Source organism: Sorghum bicolor, chromosome 2 (assembly GCF_000003195.3).
Source record: "Sorghum bicolor cultivar BTx623 chromosome 2, Sorghum_bicolor_NCBIv3, whole genome shotgun sequence".
Classification (NCBI taxonomy): domain Eukaryota; kingdom Viridiplantae; phylum Streptophyta; class Magnoliopsida; order Poales; family Poaceae; genus Sorghum; species Sorghum bicolor.
In genome coordinates this window covers 17,720,374-17,743,155 of record NC_012871.2, presented here as the reverse complement: position 1 = coordinate 17,743,155, position 22,782 = coordinate 17,720,374, and the positions used below count along the sequence as shown (strand labels likewise).

The following is a 22,782-nucleotide window of genomic DNA, read 5'->3' as shown; positions in this document are numbered from 1 at the left end:
TGAGACCATAGAGAGCCTTGGACAACCGATAGACATGCTTGGGGTACCTAGGGTCTTCAAAACCGGGGGGTTGCTCAACATAGACAAGCTCATTAATATATCCATTTAAAAAGGCACTTTTCACATCCATTTGAAATAACTTGATATCATGACTAGATGCATATGCAAGTAGGATACGGATTGCTTCAAGTCTTGCCACCGGTGCAAAGGATTCACCGAAGTCAAGACCTTCCACTTGTGAAAAGCCTTTTGCCACAAGTCTTGCCTTGTTGCGCACCACTTTGCCTTGATCATCCTTCTTGTTCTGGAAGACCCACTTTGTTCCAATCACTCTTGCATCTTTAGGTCGCTTTTCAAGTGTCCATACTTGATTGCGAGAGAAGTTGTTCAACTCCTCTTGCATGGCCATGATCCAATCCGCATCACGAAGAGCTTCCTCTATAGTCTTTGGTTCATCTTCAAGAGACACAAAAGCGTGATGTTCAATAAATAAAGCATGTCTAGAACGAGTAGTTACACAACGTGATGGACTCCCGATGATGAGATCTTGAGAGTGATCTTGGAGGAGATGTGATGTTCTTCTTGGTGCCACTTGAGGGGTTGGTTGGGGAGCATCAACATCTTGTGCTTGTGCCACCGCTTGCTCATGAGTGACTTGAGTGTCTTCATGAGCATCTCTCACATCCTTGTCTTCATCTTATGGACCTTGTGAGGTGGATGGTGGCTCAATGACTTGCACATCATCATCATCTTCTTTTGGCTTGATGTCTCCCACAGGCATGTTCTTCATGGCATCCCTCAATGGTTCACCACCTACATCATCAAGATTATCACTTGCTCCTTGGGAGCCATTAGTTTCATCAAATTCAACATCAAATGTTTCTTCAACCATGTTTGTGGCATGGTTAAAGACCATATATGCCTTGGACTTTGATGAATAGCCAACCAAGTAGCCAATGTCACATCTTCTTTGGAACTTTCCCAAGTGTTGGTGCTTCTTGTAGATGTAGCATTTGCACCCAAACACTCTAAAGAATGAGACATCAGGCTTCTTCCCATTGAGCAATTCATATGGTGTCTTCTCAAGGAACTTGTGAGGAAAGAGCTGGTTTGAAGCATAGCATGCGGTGTTGATTGCCTCGGCCCACATCTTCTCCGAAGTGTTGTACTCATCTAGCATTGTTCTTGCCAAGGTGATCAATGTCTGGTTCTTTCTTTCTACAACCCCATTTTGTTGTGGTGTGTAAGTTGAGGAGAACTCATGCTTGATTCCCACTTCATCACAATACTCTTCAACGTTTGTGTTGTCAAACTCTTTGCCATTGTCACTTCTAATTTTCTTGATCTTCACATCAAATTGATTTTGGGCATTCTTTGCAAACTTCTTGAATATTGATGCAACTTTGGCCTTGTCTTGCAAGAAGAATGTCCAAGTGTAGTGGGAGAAATCATCAACTATGACCAAGCAATATTTGTTCCCTCCAAGACTAGCATATGTGGTTGGTCCAAACAAATCCATGTGAAGTAGCTCAAGCACTCTTGAAGTAGAGAGATAGGCTTTTTTTGGATGAGTGTTTGCAACTTGTTTGCCCGCTTGACATGCACTACAAAGTTTGTCCTTTTCGAATGTCACATCCTTCAAGCCTCTAATCAATTCTTTCTTCATCAACTTCTTGAGTGTGCCCATTCCAACATGTGCTAACCTTCTATGCCACAACCACCCAAGTGAAGTCTTGGTGAATAAACAAGTCTTGACATCAACTTCATCGGATGAGAAATCAACTACATATAAATTGTTGTGCCGGAAGCCTTTGAATATCACTTCATTGTCATCTTCCTTGGTCACAATTACTTCCTTCTTCTTGAATAGGCATTCAAATCCAAGATCACAAAGTTGTCCAACCGAAAGCAAGTTGAAACTCAATGATTGCACATAGAGCACATTGGTGATGGAGTTGTCATTTGATATAGCAACCTTTCCTAGTCCCTTGACCTTGCCTTTTGAATTGTCACCAAATGTGATCTTCTCTTGGTTGTCAACATCTTCATAAAGAGAGGTGAACATCCGGGGATCTCCGGTCATATGTTGACTGCAACCACTATCAATTACCCAATGTGATCCACCGGTCTTGTAGTTCACCTACACACAAGAGATCAAGCTTGAGATTTAGAGACCCACACTTGCTTAGGGCCCTTGACCTTCTCTACTAGTTGCTTTGGCACCCAAATCTTCTTTGGCCTTTGCTTGTTGGGCGGCCCCATGAAGCTAACCTTGACCTTGTCACTCTTGTCTTTCCTTACAATGTAGTGAGCATTGAAGGCAAATGGTCTTTCATGCTTGGGCAAGGGTGGTGGTAGTGGTGCTTTACACTGATGAGCAAAGTGTCCTTCTTGACCACATTCAAAGCATCTCTTTGGCTTTGGTTTACTTGGTTGATCATGAGTAGCTAGTGACTTGATGAGCTTTGTTTGATGAGCCTTGTAGCCAATTCCACTCTTGTCCATCTTCATGACGGTGTTCATGAAAAGCTCACTTTGAAGGTCCTTCCCTTTTGTGAACTTTGCTAACCCCATGGTTAGGTGTTCCTTCTCTTTCTTGAGCTTGTTGTACTCTTGAGTTAGCCTCTTGATGATTGGGTCATTGTTGCTAGCTAACTCATCCAAGATGAATGTCTCATCTTCTTCTTGCTTGTCATACATCAAACCAAGCTTGAGATATTGATTTTCTTCCTTGAGTAACTTGTTCTCATATGCAAGCTTCTTGTCTTGATCAAGTGACTCAATCACAATGGTCTTGTGCTTGGCTTGGTCTTGCAACTCTTTCTCGAGTATGACTATTTCATCCTTGAGCTTGATGGTGTCCTCAAAACTCTCGGCCACTACCACTTTCTTGCCCTTGCAATCAACACATTTGCTTGTGCTCTCCACAAGTAAGTCATCACAAGATGTGGCTACATCAAGCTTAGCAACATGTGTTTCATCAATTGCAAGTTCATAAGCAATCTCAAGGTTGTCATAGTTTGCTTTTAGAGTTGTTAGTTCTTCTTTCATTGCCCTATATCTAGTGATAAGCACATCATGAACACTCTCAAGTTTATCATGTTTTTCTTTGAGCTCTTTTAGAGAGAGTTTGAGCTCCTTGAGCTTAGTGGTCATGATCTCATTTTGGTCTCTAAGCTCATCACTAGATTTAAGCTTTGCTAGAAGTGTTTCATTTTCAAGTTCAAGCTTTTCGTTTTCACTTCTAGTCTTTCTTATGACTTTTGTGTACTTGTTAAGCAATTTTACAAGTTCATCATAAGAAGGTGATTCATATTCACTATCACTTTCACTACTCTCATCCTCACTTTGTACCTTCCGGTCACCCTTAGCGATAAGACATAGGTGTGTAGAGGATGCAGATGATGGTGAAGATGATGGTGATGGAGCATCGATGGCAATTGCGGCAACCTTCTCATCGTCACTCTCATTGCCGGAGGAGTCACCACTTGAGCTCTCAATGTCGGTGAGCCAATCACCAACAATGTAAGCTTTGCCATTCTTCTTCTTGTAGTGCTCCTTCTTCTTGCCACCTTTCTTCTTGTATTGCTTCTTGTCATTCTTCTCATCATCACTTGAGTCATCTTGCTCTTTGTTCTTCTTCTTGTACTTGTCCTTCTTGGGCTTTGGACATTGATGAGCAAGATGACCAAGCTCACCACAATTGTAGCAATCCATCTCAGAAATGGGCTTCCTCTTGCTACTTGTGAAGAACTTCTTCTTCTTGGAATCAAAGTTGACTCCATTCTTGTTGAGCTTCTTCAACATCTTTGTGGTTCTTCTCACCAAGAGGGCAATAGATGCATCATCATCACTTGAAGTTGATGACTCAACTTCAATCTTCTTACCTTTGCCCTTGTGAGAAGCTTTGAGAGCCAAGTCTTTTTTCTCTTTCTTGGCCGATGAGGAGCCATCTTGGGGGTTCATGTGCATGTACATCTCATGAGCATTGATCTTCCCCAATATGGCGGTTGGTGTAGCGGTGGAAAGATCGCCTTGATGAAGTACCGTTACTATGTGCCCATATTTCTCAATGGGAAGCACACATAGTATCTTCCTTGCTACATCCGCCGCACTCATTTGAGTGAGCCCAAGTCCATTTAGCTCCTCTACAATGACATTCAAGCGAGAATACATTTCATTAGCATTTTCTTTAGGAAGCATCTCAAATGTATTAAGCTTGTTCATCACTAGGTGATAGCGTTCCTCGCGTTCACTCTTTGATCCCTCATGGAGCGCACAAAGTTCCTTCCAAAGTTCATTGGCGGTTTTGTGGCTCCGAACGCGGTTGAACACCTCTTTGCAAAGGCCTGTAAAGATGTGGTTTTTGGCCTTCGCATTCCACTTCTTGTTTTCTTGCTCTTGTGGAGTAAGAGCGGTGGCCCTTTCCGGAGGGGTAAACCCTTCGGTCGCGGCTTTTAGGCACTTTATGTCGCATGCCTCAAGGTATGACTCCATCCGTATTTTCCAATACGGGAAGTCATCCCCATCGAACATGGGTGGCGGTCCATCCCCGTTAGACATCTTTTCTCTAGGCGGTGAAGCCTAAATAATAAGCACTAGGCTCTGATACCAATTGAAAGGATCAAGATGCCCAAGAGGGGGGTGAATTGGGCTTCTCTAAAAATTTAAGCAACCTATAAGCTCCAATTTCACCCCTTGTGCCTAGTGTGACCTAGAGAGCTACCAGATAAAAAGTTTTGCAACCTAGTTCCAATTCTTATTCTAGCATGGCAATTCTAAGAATGTAAAAGCACAAAGTAAATGCTAGAAAGTAAAGGAGTAGTGGAAGAAAGTGTTCGGCGATGTTTTGCCGAGGTATCGGAGAGTCGCCACTCTCCACTAGTCCTCGTTGGAGCACCCGCGCAAGGGTCTTGCTCCCCCTTGGTCCGCGCAAGGACCAAGTGCACTCTACGGGCTGATTCTTCGACACTCCGTCGCGGTGAATCGCCCAAAACCACTCACAAGCTTGACACGAGCCACCCACAAGAACTCCGGGCGGTCTTCGTGCCTCCAATCACCACCGAACCGTCTAGGTGATGGCGATCACCAAGAGTAACAAGCAAGGAACTCTCACTTGACCCAAACAAGGCTCTAGAGAGTGGTGGATGCACACTTGACTCTTGGAACTCACTAGAGAAGGATTCTCTCAAGAAATCACTCAAATGTCAATCCTCTCTAGGCTCTTGCTACTCTCTTGCTCCACAACAAGTTTCTCTGATGTTCAAATGGGCAAGAGAGCTTTCATGGACGAGGTGGAGGAGTATAAATACTATCCACGCAGTCCAAAGGTCGGCCAACCATTTTCCACTGAAAACGGGGTCACCGGACGCACATTATGTTGCACCGGACGCACTGCACCGAGCGTCCGGTGCTTCATAACGGCTAACTGTACTTCCTTCTGACAGGTCACCGGACGCTAACTTCCAGCGTCCGGTGCACCATCCGGTGCTCGGGGAAACTTTGCAAGCTCCCTGCGCATGGGACCGGACGCTACCCGGCGCGTCCGGTGCTAGCGTCCGGTGCTCAGGGAAGGCTTGCAACCTCCCTGGGTAAGGGACCGGACGCTACCCGGTGCGTCCGGTGCTAGCGTCCGGTGCCTAACCCTAAGCATGGCACTGTTCTAACTACTAAGGACCTCACCGGACGCACTCACAGAGCGTCTGGTGCGGCGTCCGGTGCCCCTTTGGGCACCCAAACTTCGTCAAAACTCGATCGCTCCAAAACGAAGTTGGTTTCACTCGATCTAAGGACTATCTCTGAGCTGCCTAGTGCTAGGTTTACCAAGTGTGCACCACACCTAAACCTAAAGCCTTGCCTAAGTCAAGCTACTAGATCAAAGCCCCTCTTAATAGTACGGTCAAAGGAGAACAAAGTCCTAAACTACTCTAAGTGCCCTTCTTCACCATATGGCACTTAGACCTAGTCTAGTATTGACGATATCCATCCATCCTTTGAAAACCGAAACGATTTCCACTATTAAGTAAGCATGAACGTCCCTGTCCATCGAGTACCTATTTACCATGACCTTACCTATGACTTTGCCTCTGCAAAACACACGTTAGTCATAGTAATCAATAATGTCATTAATCACCGAAATCACTAGGGGCCTAGATGCTCTTTCAATAGTCACTAAACCCAAAGCGACTTAATACCTTTTCCACATAATGGGATTGTAACAAAGTTACCCCACCATCACCTTTTCTGATAAGCTTGATGTTAAGAATGACATCAGCTTCTCCCAAATCTTTCATATCAAAATTACTCGATAGAAGTTTCTTTACTTCCTCAATCACATTGAGATTAGATCCGAAGATCAAAATGTCATCAACATAAAGGCATAGCATAACAGCCTCACCCCCACCATATCGATAATACACACAAGTGTTAGCTTCATTCACAACAAAGCGAGCAGCTATAAGTATACTATCAAACTTTTCATGCCATTGCTTAGGTGCTTGCTTTAGGCCATATAATGACTTTAACAGCCTACACACCTTACTTTCTTGACCATCCGCAATGAACCCTTCTGGCTGATCCATATAGATCTCCTCATCTAACTCTCCATTAAGGAAAGTTGTCTTAACATCCATCTGATGAATGATAAGACCGTATGAAGCTGCCACGACAATCAAAGTGCAAATTGTAGTCAATCGAGCGACCAGTGAATAGGTGTCAAAGAAATCTTCCCCCTCTTTCTGGGAATATCCTTTGGCCACCAGTCTTGCCTTGTACCTCTCAATTGTACCATCAGGCCTAAGCTTTTTCTTAAAGATCCATTTGCAGCCTATAGGTTGGACGGTCAACGACCTCCCATGTTCCGTTGGACATAATAGATTCCATCTCACTCCTTACTGCCTCCTTCCATAAGTCGGCATCAGGAGAGGAATTTGCCTCAACAATAGTAGTTGGCGTGTCTTCCACAAGGTACACTATAAAGTCATCACCAAAGGATTTTGCAATCCTCTGTCTCTTGCTCTTTCGAGTGACTATAGTGTCATCCTCCTCAGGGATGTGCATGTGAGTCTCCTCATCATGATCTATAGGAATAGACAATTCTTGCTCATGGGGTATTATAGTCTCATGACTTATTTTACTAGGTGTATTTTTCATGGGAAACTCATTCTCAAAAAATGTAGCATCTCTTGATTCCATGATAGTATCAACATACATATCAGGCACATCAGATTTTATAATTAAGAACCTATATTCAACACTGTGGAAGAAATAGCCTAGGAAAATACAATCAACAGTTTTAGGTCCGAGTTTACGCTTCTTGTTGATTGGCACATTCACTTTAGCCAAGCAACCTCAAGTGCGCAAGTAAGAGAGATTTAATCTCTTTTTCTCCCATTCCTCAAATGGAGTGATTTCTGTATCTTTTATAGGAACTCTGTTCAGGACATGACATGCAGTCAGTAACGCCTCACCCCACCATTGCTTGGATAATCCCGCAGTGCTTAACATGGCATTCACCAACTCTGTTAAGGTACGGTTTTTCCGTTCAGCAATCCCATTAGATTGTGGTGAGAAAGGCGGTGTCCTTTCATGAAAAATACCATGTTCCACATAGAAATTATCGAAAACACTAGAGAAATATTCTCCACCTCGATCAGACCTTAAACGTTTAATTTTCCTTTCAAGTTGGTTCTCAACCTCAGCTTTATAGGCCTTAAAATAATTAAACGCTTCATCTTTTGTTTTTAATAGATACACATAGCAAAAACTTATGGAGTCATCTATAAAAGTGACAAAGTAACATTTTCCACCTTTGGTTAAAATTCCATTCATCTCACATAGATCAGAATGAATAAGTTCTAGATGTGCCAAATTCCTCAGCTCAGCAGCCTTATGAGGTTTGCGAGTTTGTTTTGATTCAACACACACATGGCACTTAGACTTTTTAACCAAGTTAAATTTAGGAATTAAATTCAGATTTGCTAAGCGCATAAGACAGTCGTGAATGCCATAAATCCGACTCATCAGAAATATCAACAAATTCACAAGTTTATTACAAACATCATGCAACGATAAGCGGAACAAACCTCCGCAATCATATCCTTTACCCACAAACGAACCATGTCTCGACATAACACATTTATTTGATTCAAGAACAACTCTATAGCCATCTCGACATAACATAGATGCACTAACAAGATTTTTCTTGATAGAGGGCACATGCTGCACGCTCTTCAATGGCACCGTCATCCCCGAAGTAAACTTCAGAATGACCATACCAACACCAAGAACATGAGCACGCGACCCATTTCCCATCAACAAGGCGCCAGACCTCCCGACATGGGTGGCAAACAAGGAAACATCAGCACACACATGTATATTTGCACCACTATCCATCCACCACTCAGGTGAATTACAAACTGAAAGAACATATGACAAAGAATTACCATACCCAGATGTTCCTACAGTCTCAGTGGTTACAACATTAGCTGATTTCTTCCCTTGGAAGAACTTGCGATCTGGGCACTCACTTGCCCAGTGTTCCTTACTGCCACAAACAAAGCAGCCTCCCTTCTTCTTGTTATTGTTGGTAGTTTTCTTGAATTGAGTGGACTGATTGGGCTTATGGTTGTTCTCTTTCTTTTTCTGGTTTTTCTTCTTGTTAAACTTGTAGAAGTTCTTCTACACCAGATTGGCAGTAGAAGGCTCAACACGTTTCCCATTATCCTTTGCTCTCGCCCTCTCCTCAACATCAAGAGTACCAATGAGTTCCTCAACATTGAACTCTTGCCTCTTGTGTTTGAGAGAAGTAGCAAATTCCTTCCAAGAAGGTGGTAACTTGGCGAAAATACTGCCAGCCACAAACTTGTCAGGTAGGGGTCAAGGAAAAAGTTCAAGTTCCTTAGCCAGTGCTTGAATCTCATGAGCTTGTTCCACTACAGAACGGTTCTCAACCATCTTGTAGTCATACAACTGCTCCATAAGATACAGCTCAGTACCAGCGTCAGTAACTCCAAACTTAGCCACAAGAGCATCCCATAATTCTTTCCCGCTTGGAAGAATTATGTAGCTTTTCTGGAATTTTGGATCAAGTGCGCTAATCACTGCACCTCGAAAGAGGTTGTCATCAGCCTTAAACTTAGCCTCATCCTCAGGAGACAAGTTAGGAGGCTTGCCCTCAGCGGCATGATAACATGACATAGCAGTTAGCCGCAATTCCATCTTAGCTTTCTAGATCAAGAAGTTTTTACCATAAAAAATATCAGGTTTCAACACGGCAGCAAAACCTCTGACAGAAAAATGCCTATAATTAGGTTTTTGGATTGTTAGGATATTAGGCAATTTTCATGTCATTTTAATTCCATAAATTAACAGTGTGATGATGACATATATGATATTATTGATAAATATAAACATGGCATGAATCATAATTACGATATGTAAATATGATCCATAAAGCATATCAAACATGAAAACATGGCATGGTATATAACTTTCTGTAACAGTACCAAACATAATATAGCTATTGAAACAGATAAACAGATGTACTGAAACAGACAAGCAGATACTAGCGAAACAATAGAACTGTAGAACAGAGGCATACACGCAGAACTTAAACATAGTAGGAACAGACAATAGATATTTTGCGAAACGATGAAACAAACCCAGTAAAACAGATATGACACAACTACTGAACCTGCACGACAGAGCTACTGAAACAAACAAACAGAGACAGAGCGACGTAAAACTGAGGAAAGACGAACAGATCATACCCTGAGACTCGCACATTCAGATTTCTAGAACTTTGTCCTTCCTCGATCGCCATGGAGTAGAGACGAAGGTGAAGACAACGAACCAATCATCGGGAAGGAGAAGACGGCGACCGGCAACACCAAGAGACCTCCGGGAAGAAGATGAACAGCATCAATGGAGTTGGGCAGTCGCGTAGACGCTCCCCAAAAACCTAATTGCCGATCCCCCGTGCAAGGTCACGAACGGCAAGGGCTGCCCTCTCGCTCCTCCGTGCGCGCGAAGTTACGAGATGAGGATTCCTACTTTGCAACGGAACTGTGATCTGTGTGTTCTCTCTTGTTGTGCTTGTGGCTGGAGAGAAGAGGAGGGGAAGGGACTCCCCTGCTGGCGGCTGAGGAGACGGACATATGAAGGGTTTTCACGCGGAGTTGAAACTCCCTCAATTAATTATCGAAACACCCGCAGATAATGAGTTGAAACTCCCACATAATTGAGTTGAAACTCCCATACCATCAGCCAGCCACTACAACCTTTGGACTTGATCCTATTTGGTACAATATATATATTGTCCATAATTACACACCATAGAGTTTATTGATTAACCCATAATAAATCCAACAAAAACTATGGGTCGGGACTGTGCTGAGATTAGACTAGCCACAGTGTGCGAATGATACTTAAAAAAACTATTTTGGTGCCATCTCATTGCCGATGTTGAGGCTGTCGTCTACTAGGAAAGAAAGGGTCTCCACTTTATTTTTAAAAGTTTTTCTTTTATTACTCCTCACAACAATTGCTGCTTATACCCATTGATACATATACTTTCGTGTCTAGCTGTGTTTATATGGAAGCTCAGCTCTCATCTCTCTCCTCTCTTCTCTTCTTTATATCAACATTAACTTGACTATAACCTCATTATTGCATTTGCTCTGACACATCCTCCAATCGTCCACGGGGTTTGTTAATTTTTAAGGCGTTCTTAGCTTTGCGATCAAATATCACCAGCTGAGCTGGAGACTGAAATCAATAAAGAAACAAAAAAACGAGAGCATAGGTGTGCAGAGATTAGAGCTATGAGAGGATGCTTTTTCATAAAGCTTATTTATCTAAGCTTTTTTTTGTCAAATCTATCAACCATTCGAGAGTGTTTTTCTCTTATAATAAATTAGTAAATAGTACTCTCCCAGCGAACAGGCTCTTATGAGACTAGCGAGTTAGCGACTCTCAGCGCTAGCGTGTTAGAGGACGTTTGGCTGCCTGCATCAGCCCTCAGTCAAGCTCTCCGCGTGCAAAAACAGATATTTGTTTGGTTGGTATTGGGCCTGACTCACCTCGTACGAGCGAACGATGAACGATACATGACGTGTGAGATATACGTGGATACGGTGAACCAATCAGATGTTAGCCTAGCTGTGCTGACCAGCTAACCAAACAAAGTATTGTTGCATGCATAGGGCCTGGCCAAAGCTGGCCTGGCTAACTCTATGCTACTCCCTCCGTCCCAAAATATCAGTCGTTTTAGAGTTCAAATCTTGTCCCTCAAAGAGTGTCGTTCTCTACTCCCAATATAGCACCGTACTAGTCCCAGTGCCTAGCTAGTCAGGCACACTAGCCTTTGCCCTCTCCTCGGTTCATTTCTTTAATGGTAAAAATCTCCGTGCAAGTGTGGTCGTTCCTATACACAATGCATCCACTCAGTGATTACAACTATAGGGGTATACAGGTCACTAGTTTACTTCCTTGGTAGTCTCGCTCAGTCCTAAAACGACTCATATTCTGGGATGGGACAAAGGGAGTAGCTGGTTCTACCGGGCAACGAACCTGGCCTAATCTCCTGCCTCTGTGACCAATAGGAACTCACCTGTGCTGGCGATTTGTCCACCGATGGATGCGAGGGGAGATACCGAGGCAGTCACGGGTGGGTTATTCTTTCCCTATTCTTTTTGTCCGGCTGACGACTCCGATGCTGCACACTACGCAGCATTGGCCAATGGTGGAAGCTATCACAGGGAGGCTCATCTCGTTTGGTTCGTAAAAGAAAATTTGGACGTCACATCCAAGATGTCGAAAGAATATTAGGAGAGATTTTTAGATATTAATAAAAATAAAAATATTTTTACAACGGTTAGAGAGGCAATAAGAAACAATTAGTGTGTCTATGATCAGTGAACTCAGAACATGAAAAGCGATGAGAGGCGATGAGAGCAAGGCGATATGTGTGTCTATAGTTGGTGGGCCATAGACGTTACATCGTCTCCCATTGCCTCTGAAATTATGGGGATTAGGACCCTAAATAGAGGAGTGGTATTTTTTTAATTATTTTTTTAATGAAGGGTAAAAGGGTAACTTTATAATTGTAAAAATAACATTTTGAGTAGCATAACTAGGGTGTATGATTCAAGTATTATAGTTAGTTAGATAAAAATCTTCTTCTTAAGCTTTTTTAAATCTTCTTAGGGTTCCATCCGCTAGCGTCCACCAATGCGTGTTACTGGAGCCGTCTCCACCGATGGTAGGGGTTGGGGTTTGAGAGAATCTAGTACAATAACATTATTACCCTTTCACAAATTAAATCAAAAAAAAGTTTTTTTAGCGGAGACGATGGAAAGCGATTCTAAAACCATTGTAGGTCGCCTAGAAACTGCGAGATGAATTTATTAAGCATAAGTAATCTGTTATTAGCACGTTTGGGTTACTGTAGTAGTAATTATGACTAATCATAAACTAATTAAGCTTAAAAAATTTATTTCAACCAAACTGTATACTTAGTTTTTTATCTAAATTTAATGTTTTATGGATATATTTAAAGATTGATAGGACGGTGGGCAGGGCTTAACGATGGAAACGAGGCATCGTCTAGCACAGCTGCAGTGTGGAAAGAAAAAAAATGCCATTGAAGCCATCCGTGACCTGGCCAACTTGTCTGGGCTAGGCAGCATCCTCAGGCGTTCGATTTGCTGAGCCTGGGGTGGATCGGTGCTGCCTGGGCGTCAGCCCCCAGGCCAAACTCACGTAGGCAAGGACGCAAGGTACACTGCACTGACTTGACTCGCTCCTTTCCTTATCTTCAGTCCAATTTGGCATCACCGGTTGCAATGCGAGGAGCGGTGTTCAAATCTTCTTTCCTTTCTTAGCTTCACTAGAGCATATACTACTTTCTCAAACGCAACTCTTCGTACAGCCACACACCAGCAAGGCATAGCAATGGAGATGCCAGTGGTGAGCGCCCTCTCTGGGGTAATGGGATCGCTCCTCTCCAAGCTCACCGGCTTGCTGGCGCAGGACTTGAAGCTGGCTAGAGGCGTGAAGCAGGACATCGTCTCCCTGAGAGACGAGATGAGCACCATCAACGCTTCCCTCATGGAGCTGTCTCAGATGGAGGAACCGATCAACGATCTCCACAGGGAGCTCCGTGGCAAGGTGCGTGAGCTGGCCTACGACATGGAGGACTGCCTGGACATCTCCATCCACCGCCTCGGTAACGCCGGGTTTCTGCGCGAGCTGAAGACGCTCAGGGCGCGCCATGAGATCGCCAAGCTGATCAGCGCACTCAAGGCTCGAGTGGCGCAACTGGGCGATCGGCACAAGCTGATGATCCAGCTCCCCGAACATCCTCGCGCCGTGCGCGTCGACCCTCGGATACAGGTGCTCTACCAAGATGCAGCCAACCTTCAGGGCATGGGCGGCCAAAAGGAGAAGATCGTGGAGCTGCTCCAGGACGGGGCACCTCAGCTGAAGGTGGTGTCCATCCTGGGGACCGGAGGGATTGGCAAGACAACTCTTGCCAACCAGGTTTACACTGCCATCAAAGGCAAGTTTGACTACACCGCTTTTGTATCGGTGTCCCGAATCCCAGATTTGGCCCAAGTCTTGTCAGATATAATCGTACAGTCTAGGTGGTATTCTAGAAGACAAGATGGTGAGAACAAACTCATCAGCGACCTCCGTGAACGTCTCCAAGACAAAAGGTACTATTGCGCTCTGTTGCTCATACGGCTAGGTTATTATTTTAACTACAAAGCAAAAGATCTGCCTCAGCGTGTTTTATACCTACATTGATCCCAGTCTTTTAGAAAAATCATAATTAATCATATCAGAGAAAAAGAAAGATTTGGGGATTTCAACTGCTTTCAAATGTTTAATCAAGCTCTTCTATTCACATTTTATTAGAGTACGTATGAATAGTCTAGAATTTGTTTAGTCTAGAATGAAGAGCCTTATTAGTAGTTGAAGGTAATGTAACACCTTTATAAACTCTTGATCAATCAATAGAACAGCAGGAATTATTCCTCTCACATGGTATCAAAACTACGTGACTCCTCTCCTATACCCACCTCCTCCTCTCTCATTGCGCTCCTCTCTCCCGTCGCTCCATCCATCACGACGCCCCGCACCCCCCTCCTCTTTTCTATCCATGAATGATGATGCTCAGGCTGCCGCCTGCCGCTGCTCTGGCCGCGGCCATCGTCGCTACTCTTCCCCCTCCAGTGGCCACAAAGCCTCGCTTCGACACTCGCTACAATCAACATCAAAACCAACATCCCCTTTTCTCTAGAACTTGATCCACCCAACTACGAACTCCACCTTGCATGAACTATTTCTTCCCCTCGTCGGCAAGTACGGTGCGCTTTCTCACATCAATGGCACTAGCACCTGAAGATCCCGATGTCTCGTGGTTGGCGATCGACTACTCCGTCCGCTCCTTGATCTACTCGTCGCCATCACCTCATGTTACGCACTTGATCATGGAGATAAGCGTCACTACTCACACCATTTGGACCAAGGCGTCCAAACCTCTTCCACAACAGCGAGGTGTCTCGCGCCATGACTCTTGAGGCCAAGTTTTGGCCTTGTCCCAAGTGCAACTTACCAGTGCTCGAGTTCGCTTAGCGGCTTAAGGACCTCACTGATGGGCTCTCCAATCTAGAGCAGCTTGTCAACAACTCCACGTTGTTGCTCGGCCTTTTCCATGGTGTCAATGAACCACTCCGCGCCTAGCCTCCATTCTAAAGATGAAGACCCCGCTGCCCTAATTCCTTGAGGCCCAATCGCTGCTCGCCCTGAAGGAGTCTGAACTCCCGGCTTCCACATCGGCTGCCATCTTCACTACACCTAGAGGCGCCCCCGCCACTACTACAAAAAATCTTTGCAGATGCGTTTTAAAAAAGACCTCGGAGGCGGGCAGGATATTCAACCGCCTCGGTTAATACCTCGGACTAATCGAGGTGGACAATTTTTATTAACTGAGGCGGTTACAAATAACCGCTTCGATTAATTGATTTACGGAGGCGGGCGACCCAAAATATCCGCCTCGGTTAATACCGATTAACCGAGGCGGTTGTTATAACGTAAACGCCTCGGTTAATATATTAACCGAGGCAGGCATACTATAAGGCCCACCATGGTTAATCAGGCCCAATCTGTTAGCCCATGCTAGCCCACTATCATGTCTAATATATAAATGAACACACGAACCCTAAAGTTACTCCCTCAGTCTCTCCCTCACCCCTCAGCCGTAGCCCTCCCCTGTGCTCCTCCACGCAACCGCGGGGCAGCAAGCGTCGTGTTTCTCCCTTCCCTCTTCCCCATGTTCTCCACGCTCCTCCCTCTCCTCCACACGCTCCTACCTCCTCTCCTCTCTTATCGGCGCCCCTCCCCTCTCCTCCTCCTCTCCTCTCTTGTAGTGGTGGCGCCCCTTTCCCTCTCCCCTCTCCCACTTCACCAGATTCGGCTTCTTCCAGTGGGGCATCGCCCACCCTCTCCTCTAGCACCGGCAACGCGCGGGGCAACCATCTCCTCCAGCAGACACGGATCTGGAGGCAAGATCCGGAGGCGAGAAGGCCGGATCTAAACACCTGGCAACGCGTGCGAAGCAGGCGACGGAGAGCCACCTCACCCCCGAACCGGCACGGCGGCCCCCCAGCCCCACCCCCAAGCGTGGCTGCCTCTCCGATGGTGGATCTGCCAGAGATGGGGCTCTCCTCGGTGGATCTGGTTCCGCGTGCGCGGCGGCGGCCGTGCCCTGGCGGCAGCGCGGGCAGCGGCAGATGGGCTTGACTCTAGGCCCTAGATGGGCTTGTGGGCGGGCTTGTCTTTTTTTATTTATTTTTTGTTTTATTAACAGTGGCAGGCATCTGTCCGTCTCGATAAATCGTTCATTTACAGTGACCCTAGATGCAAGGCGGACAGAAAAACCGCCTCGAAAAACCAGTTTTGCCCGCCTCCAAAAGATTTTCTTGTAGTAGTGCGCGCCCCTCATGTTTTGTGTCCTTCGCTACAACTCCAACATCATCGGCCCCTCGTCTTTCATCTCATCCTTGGGGCATAGCAAGGGCAAGGGACTGAGTACCAAAACCCTGTGTACTCCTCGTCTGTGGTCCAACCCATGGAGCATCCAATTTCAGATGTGGCCCATGCCAGAACAGGATATTCTGCATCCGGGTGCCAAGGCCCGTTCCAGCAACAATTTGGTCCACCACCACCGTTTCTGAGCGCTGCTCTAGGCGCTGGTCAGGTGCACATTGCTGTGGCTCCTCATCCTGGCTAACCCTATGGCGCTTATCCTTACTGTCATGACGTCCATGGTCTCCACGGCGCCTCTGACCTGACAGTGTCCTAGAACCAGGCCGCCTTGGCAAACGCCTTCAACATGATGATGAAGAGCCATAGTAGTTGAAGGTCATGTAACTCCTTTATACACTCTTGATCGATCAATGGAACAGAAGGGATTCTTCCACTCACACATTTACTGTTAGATAATAAATTGGACCCCCCACACCTAAAACATCATGTGAGAATTGTGAACTATACATTTATGCAATATATGTGATGAATAATTTCATTTTTTTTCCCTGGCAGGTACCTTATTGTTATTGATGATATGTGGACAATAGAAGCATGGAACACTATCAAGTGCTGTTTTGTGGAGAATAATCGTGGTAGTAGGGTTATAACAACTACACGTATTGAGGATACAGCTAAGTCATGCTGTTCAAGCTTCCATGGTTATGTGTATAGGATGGAACCTCTTAGTGATGTTGACTCAAGGATATTATTTTACAGAAGGATTTTTCATTCAGAAGATGCTTGTCCGGAACATTTAAAATGTGTTTCTAATGAAATTTTAAAGAAATGTGGAGGGCTGCCATTAGCCATACTTACCATAGGCAGCATTTTGGCAAGTCATCAGGAGGTTGGTTCGACAGAAATCTGGGAGAAGATAATGCATTCCCTTCGGTTCCAGTTGGAAAGAAGCCCGGCTTTCGAATGGCTGAGACATGTGTTTAATCTTGGCTACAATGATTTATCTCTAGAACTCAAGACATGCATGCTATATCTTGGAATTTTCCCAGAAGATCACAAAATAGTTAAGGATGATTTGTTGAGACGATGGATAGCTGAGGGTTTTGTTACTGAAAAGCATGGTGCCATCCAAGAGGAGATTGCAGAGAGTTACTTCAATGAACTGATTAACAGAAATCTGATTCAAATAGCCGAGTTCGATGACTGTGGGGAAGTATTTTCTTGTAGACTGCATGACATATTGCTTGACTATATCATACTGAAGTGCACAGAGGAAAACTTCATCACTATAATTGATGGCCAGCACAGCACGAAAGGCCCTTTGGATGTTCGTCGGCTATCCCTTCGTGTCTACGGAAACTCAGAAAGCAATGACGTTGTGGAGAACATGGCTCTGACCCAGGCTAGGTCATTTAACTTCTGCGGGTCTACCCAATGGCTGCCTTCTCTGACAAAATTTCGACTCCTGCGAGTTCTAAATCTCGATATCAGTCTTGATATCTATTATTCCATGGATAGTAGGCGGTCGTACGACATGTCTTGTATTCTCAGTTTGTTCCAACTGAGATACCTGAGGACCAACGGCACTAAAAATAATGAGAAACTGCTAACACAACTGCGCAAGCTAGAACAACTGAAGACACTGGAGGTAGTCAGAGAATATGGTAACTTCGTTCTGGAGGTTCAGATGTTACCCTCGACGTTGTGGCATCTGATTCTTCCGGATGCTGTGAAGCTGACGAGTGGGATCAGCCATTTGAGAAACCTCCGTACATTAAGTGAATTCGAAATAAAACTCCATGATGTGGGGAGAATGAAGGAGCTCGGCAAGCTGACCAATCTCAGGGAGCTGAAGCTGTTTCAGCGAGTATATGGTGTGGGAGACACTAGTGAAGTTCTACTCTCTTCCCTCTGCAAACTCGTCAACCTTCGGTCCATAGTCGTCCGCAGAGGACGCCTCAAAGAAGATGTCTTGGCTCGTTGGTCGCCGCCTCCGCGCCATCTCCGCCGTCTACATGTGCTGGAATGCCTCTTCTCTACCATCCCAGCTGATTGGCTCACCCACCTTCATAACCTCAGCAGCTTGGAAATCCTAGTCCGGTCGCTGCCAAGCGATGGCATTGTCCTTCTCGCCAGGCTCACCTTGCTGGTGCACCTTAAGCTACACGTCCAGGACCATGTTCCCCAAGAAGGCTTCGTGGTTTTCCACCACACGGCGTTCCCAAATCTCCGGGAGTTGTGGTTCCGATGGGAGGCGCCCTGCCTCGCGTTCGAGGCGGGGACCATGCCGAGGCTTCAGAGCCTGGGTATAGATTGCTACGCGCAGGGGGCGCGGGACGCTGATGGTGTGCTTGACGGCATCCAGCACCTTGGTAGCCTCGTGGAGTTTCAGGTACATGTTTACGAGCGTAGGGGCTACATTTCCAGGATGTTGCTTTGCGGTGACCTTAAGAGACCACGAGTGGAGGAGCAACGGAGGTGGGACAGGACAAGCCTGAAGGCTGCGCTCAAGGAAGCCATCCGCAAGCATCCGGGAAGCCTTCGTGTTGTCATCATAGATATGTAAAAAGCATATACATATGGTTACAAGTAAAAAACCTTCGCTCTACGGAGCTGGGTCAAAGCATGATTTTGGGGAGACTATGTAAAAAGGTGCATTTCCCTCTTGGAACAAATAGGCCAATATATGGTGTTACAAGTAAAGATATGTATGGTTAGGGACAGCGCCGGCCCTAGGATTTCGAGGGCCCTCGCGAGCTCATAGCAACGGCCTCTCTAGTCTATAATATATAGGTTAATTTTACTTGTAAAGGAAAACCAAAAACAATAATATATTTAATATTAAATATGTCTGATAATTATCAATAGGGAGAAACTATATAGATTAAAAAGCAATATATTTATACTTCTAGAATTAATATGATTACCTTGAAAAAGCACAGAACTACATCATATTCATTGCTTCTTATACAAATATACTTCTTCGCGCATTTCTTGAAGCAAAATCATCAAAAACGGTATTGATATCAATAATGTCCAAGATATCCCTCTCGATGGTGCACATAGCCTTTCTTGTGACATAGTTGATCTCAAATAGTTCTTCAACAACTTCAATTTTGAGAAACTTCTTTCGGCCGAAGCTACAGTCACAGGTACAGTTAAGAGAATTCGATAGGCAACTGAAACATTTGGATAGCAATCTGCATCCATAATAAACTGAAGAATTTCAGGCGCTGACATCATAGAATCTGGCAAAGCCATTTGCAACACCTTTAATTCTTGGAAAAAGTCATTGATCTCAACATCGGATGAGTTATCATGAGAAAATTTATCCACAAAAATCTTGCAGTGCGCCCAAAGATCAACTTCATCCAAGGATTTCAATTTTTTTGAGTTGAACAGGAACCCAAAAATATTATCAAATACTGTCATCTGCTCAAATCTACTATTCAATGAAGCAATTGCATGGTCAATCATAATTAGGAAGTACTCTCTTCTGAAGGTGTCCATAGCAGACTCCTGTATCTCCTCGTCTTGGTCATCTTGATCATCAAAATGCCTCTTTCTCTTTCGCTCACGTTTTGTAGAAAATATTGGCTCTATATCCAATTCAGATGCAATGTTTTTTGCAGTTTCCATACTAGAAATGAAACCTTCATCTCTATACTTCTCAAAATATGCTATGACACCTTGAATGTGCTTGAGAGTAGCATCTATACTCACAATTTTAGATTGCAACTTCTTGCTGACCTTATTTATGGAGAATAAAATGTCCCGCCAAATAACCAAACCAACTAAAAATTCAAAATTCTCAAGTGCACTCACCAAAGATTGACAATCACTGACTGTTCCTGGGTCATCAGTTGAAGCCTTCTCTAATGCTATAAAGCTGATCTTATTTGAGGAGTTTGGAATCTGATAGCTTGAACACTTTTTATTTGGCTTTCCCAACGCGTATTAGACCATGACTTAACTGTCAATCCTGGGACATTGTCAACTAAAATCTTCCACCGTTTCGTCGATTTTGCAAATAGGGTGTATATACGTTGGATAACACCAAAAAATAAAATAGCTTGCCTGCAAGATTTCAAATATCACAAATTGTAAGATCCCAAAGTATGGCATATTATATGAAAACAATGTATAACATATACAAGAAATAGTAGTTTACCTACAAAAGTTTCCCATATCACAAAGAGTAATATTCAGACTATGACATGCACACGGCATATATAATGCTCTTGGATTAATTTCAAGCAAGCGCGTCTGGACACCTTGGTGTTTCCCCTTCATATTAGAACCATTATCATAGCCTTGTCCCCTGACATCATCAATATTCAAACCAAGAGAGGCCAATGCACTCTGTAGTGCATTAAAAAGACCCAATCCTGATGTGTTATCTACCTTCAAAAACTCAAGGAAGAACTCCTCTATCTTTGGAACATTTTCAGATATATTTACACATCTAATAATTAGAGTCATTTGTTCTTCATGGCTCACATCTAGAGTACAATCTAAAATCACAAAAAAATACTTGGCATTCCTAATGATCTTTAATATAGATTGTTTTACACAATCTGCAAGAAGAGAAATCATCTCATTCTGAATTCTATGCCCAAGATAATGATGATGAATCTCACTATTTTGAATCCGTCTAATATGGTCTTGCATCACAGGATCAAACTCACCCATCATTTCAACGGCGCCCAGAAAGTTACCATTGTTAGGTTGATATAGTTTCTCATTTTGCCCTCGAAAAGCCAAATTATGTTTAGCAAGAAACTTGACAATAGAAACAATTCTTACTAAAACTTGTCTCCAACACTCCCTCTCCTTTGCAATTTCTCGTTGCAAATCATCATCAATTGTTTTATTTTTGCTCAACCGCAGCCTAACTTCATTCCAAGAATTCATGTTTCTTATATGCTCAACACTATTCTCATGTTCCTTGAGTCTGGCACTAAGATGTTTCCAATCCCTCAATCCATCATGTGCAACCAAACTTCTGTTTTGATCTGATCTAAACAATTTGCAGCAAAAACAAAAGACTTTGTCCACATGTTTAGAGTAAACCAACCATTTTCTATCAACCACCTCACTGTTGCTTAACTTTCTAGAGTAGTAAGTATATGAAAAATGTCTATTACGAGCATCTGCAGAGAACTCAAGATTTAATTCTCTAACAGGCCCTTTTTCAATCAAGATATCTCTACCCTTATTATCAAGATTCTCCCAGGTTATAGGATCAAAGACATCATGAATAGAGGGTGTTCACTAATATTATCATTATCATAGGAAGGCCGTAAATTTCCAGGTTCAGAGGAAGGCTGTAAATTTTCAGGTCTAGGCTTTTCTTGATTCTCAGGTGCATCTATAGGGTTCTCATCATGCTCAGGCACAGCGCTATTTGAAACTGAAAAAAACTTATCTAAAGCACCTTGTTGTGACTGCCGAAACTGTTCTTCTTGTCTTTTCCGCTTTCTTTTCGCAGCCCCCGACTCATGTTTCTTAGGTAACATTCTCAAATTCTAACACTTGACCTAAATTAAAAAAAAATAGGACTACATGATTAATTGAGTGCAAAGTAATAGACAAAAATTGAACTGAAAAAACCTAGGGCATACAAAATTTGGCATGATCATATATTTATATGAACTGAAAAATATTAAACCGAATCAAATCAATAAGAACCTGATTGGTTGATCGGTGATTTCCTGGAGTCTTCCATAACTGCAGGTCTGTAGACTACCGACTATGGCCAGCAGAACTTGCGAATTGCGATCGATGGTTGTGTGCCTGCGTGGCTGCGTGCAGCGCCGCAGCGGCCAGCAGTCAGATCGGGAATTTGCGGCCGCTCGGGTCCGACCTCCAGGCCTCTATAGAAGTAGCGATCCTGTCTCTTGGTCTCCTCTCGCAGAAAATAAAGGCCGACGTAGTACATCTGTACATGTACAGAGTATATACAACATACTCTTGGTTGGGCCCCCAAAGCCGCAAAGGCCCATGGCCGGTGCACCTGCTGCCCCCCCATAGGGCCGGCGCTGGTTAGGGATAGTTCATTTCGCTGAAATTTTGGCTGATGCTAATGCTGAAATCTATGAGAGGACTGTAAGAAATAATCTGTTGTCCCTCTTCTCTCTTTGCCCTGCGTTGGCAGGAACAGGTGGTCAGCTTCAGCTGCCACTGTAGAAGTATGGCAATAGGCCATAGTTGGTAGAAGTACACCAGCTAGAATAGTGGGCTGGTATAGACAGATACAAGAGTAGATAATAGCTGATATAAGTCATGTAGAGTAGTTGTATGGAGTGGTGTAGTCACCATCCAAGTAGTGTACCAGCAGGTACATGTTTTGTGTATATATATTCTACCTATGCAATGGAAAAGCGCACTTCATTTGCCACCACTCTTTGGTTCAGTCTTCAAGCCGACGCTGAAGACAGTGTGCTGTGGCTGTGTGTGTAGTGAGCTCTGCTCAACTCCTACCTTGGGACACGAGAGGAGAGGAGAGCAGGTTCTGCTCACCTTGGCCAAGTGCTGGGCCGACATGTGGTATCAGAGCTGGAAGCTGTTGCTAGGTTTGACTGACGATGGCGGACGCGACACTACTGAAAGGCAGCGGCGGTGGCGCGCTCCAGCTGGGGCCGCAGCAGGTGGAGGTGCGCATGGTGAAGAAGTATGGTGGGACCAGCTCCTGGCCCATGCTCACTCGCACCAACTACGGCGAGTGGG

At 44.3% G+C, this 22,782-nt stretch overlaps 1 protein-coding gene across 1 annotated transcript; it reads left to right on the top strand.

Moving 5' to 3' along the window:
• On the top strand, window positions 12,769-18,808 carry LOC8059763 (putative disease resistance RPP13-like protein 3). The gene is made up of 2 exons (XM_002461904.2): window positions 12,769-13,718; window positions 16,609-18,808. The coding sequence occupies exons 1-2, from the start codon at window positions 12,955-12,957 to the stop codon at window positions 18,617-18,619; spliced, it is 2,775 nt and encodes a 924-aa protein (XP_002461949.1). The 5' UTR covers window positions 12,769-12,954; the 3' UTR covers window positions 18,620-18,808.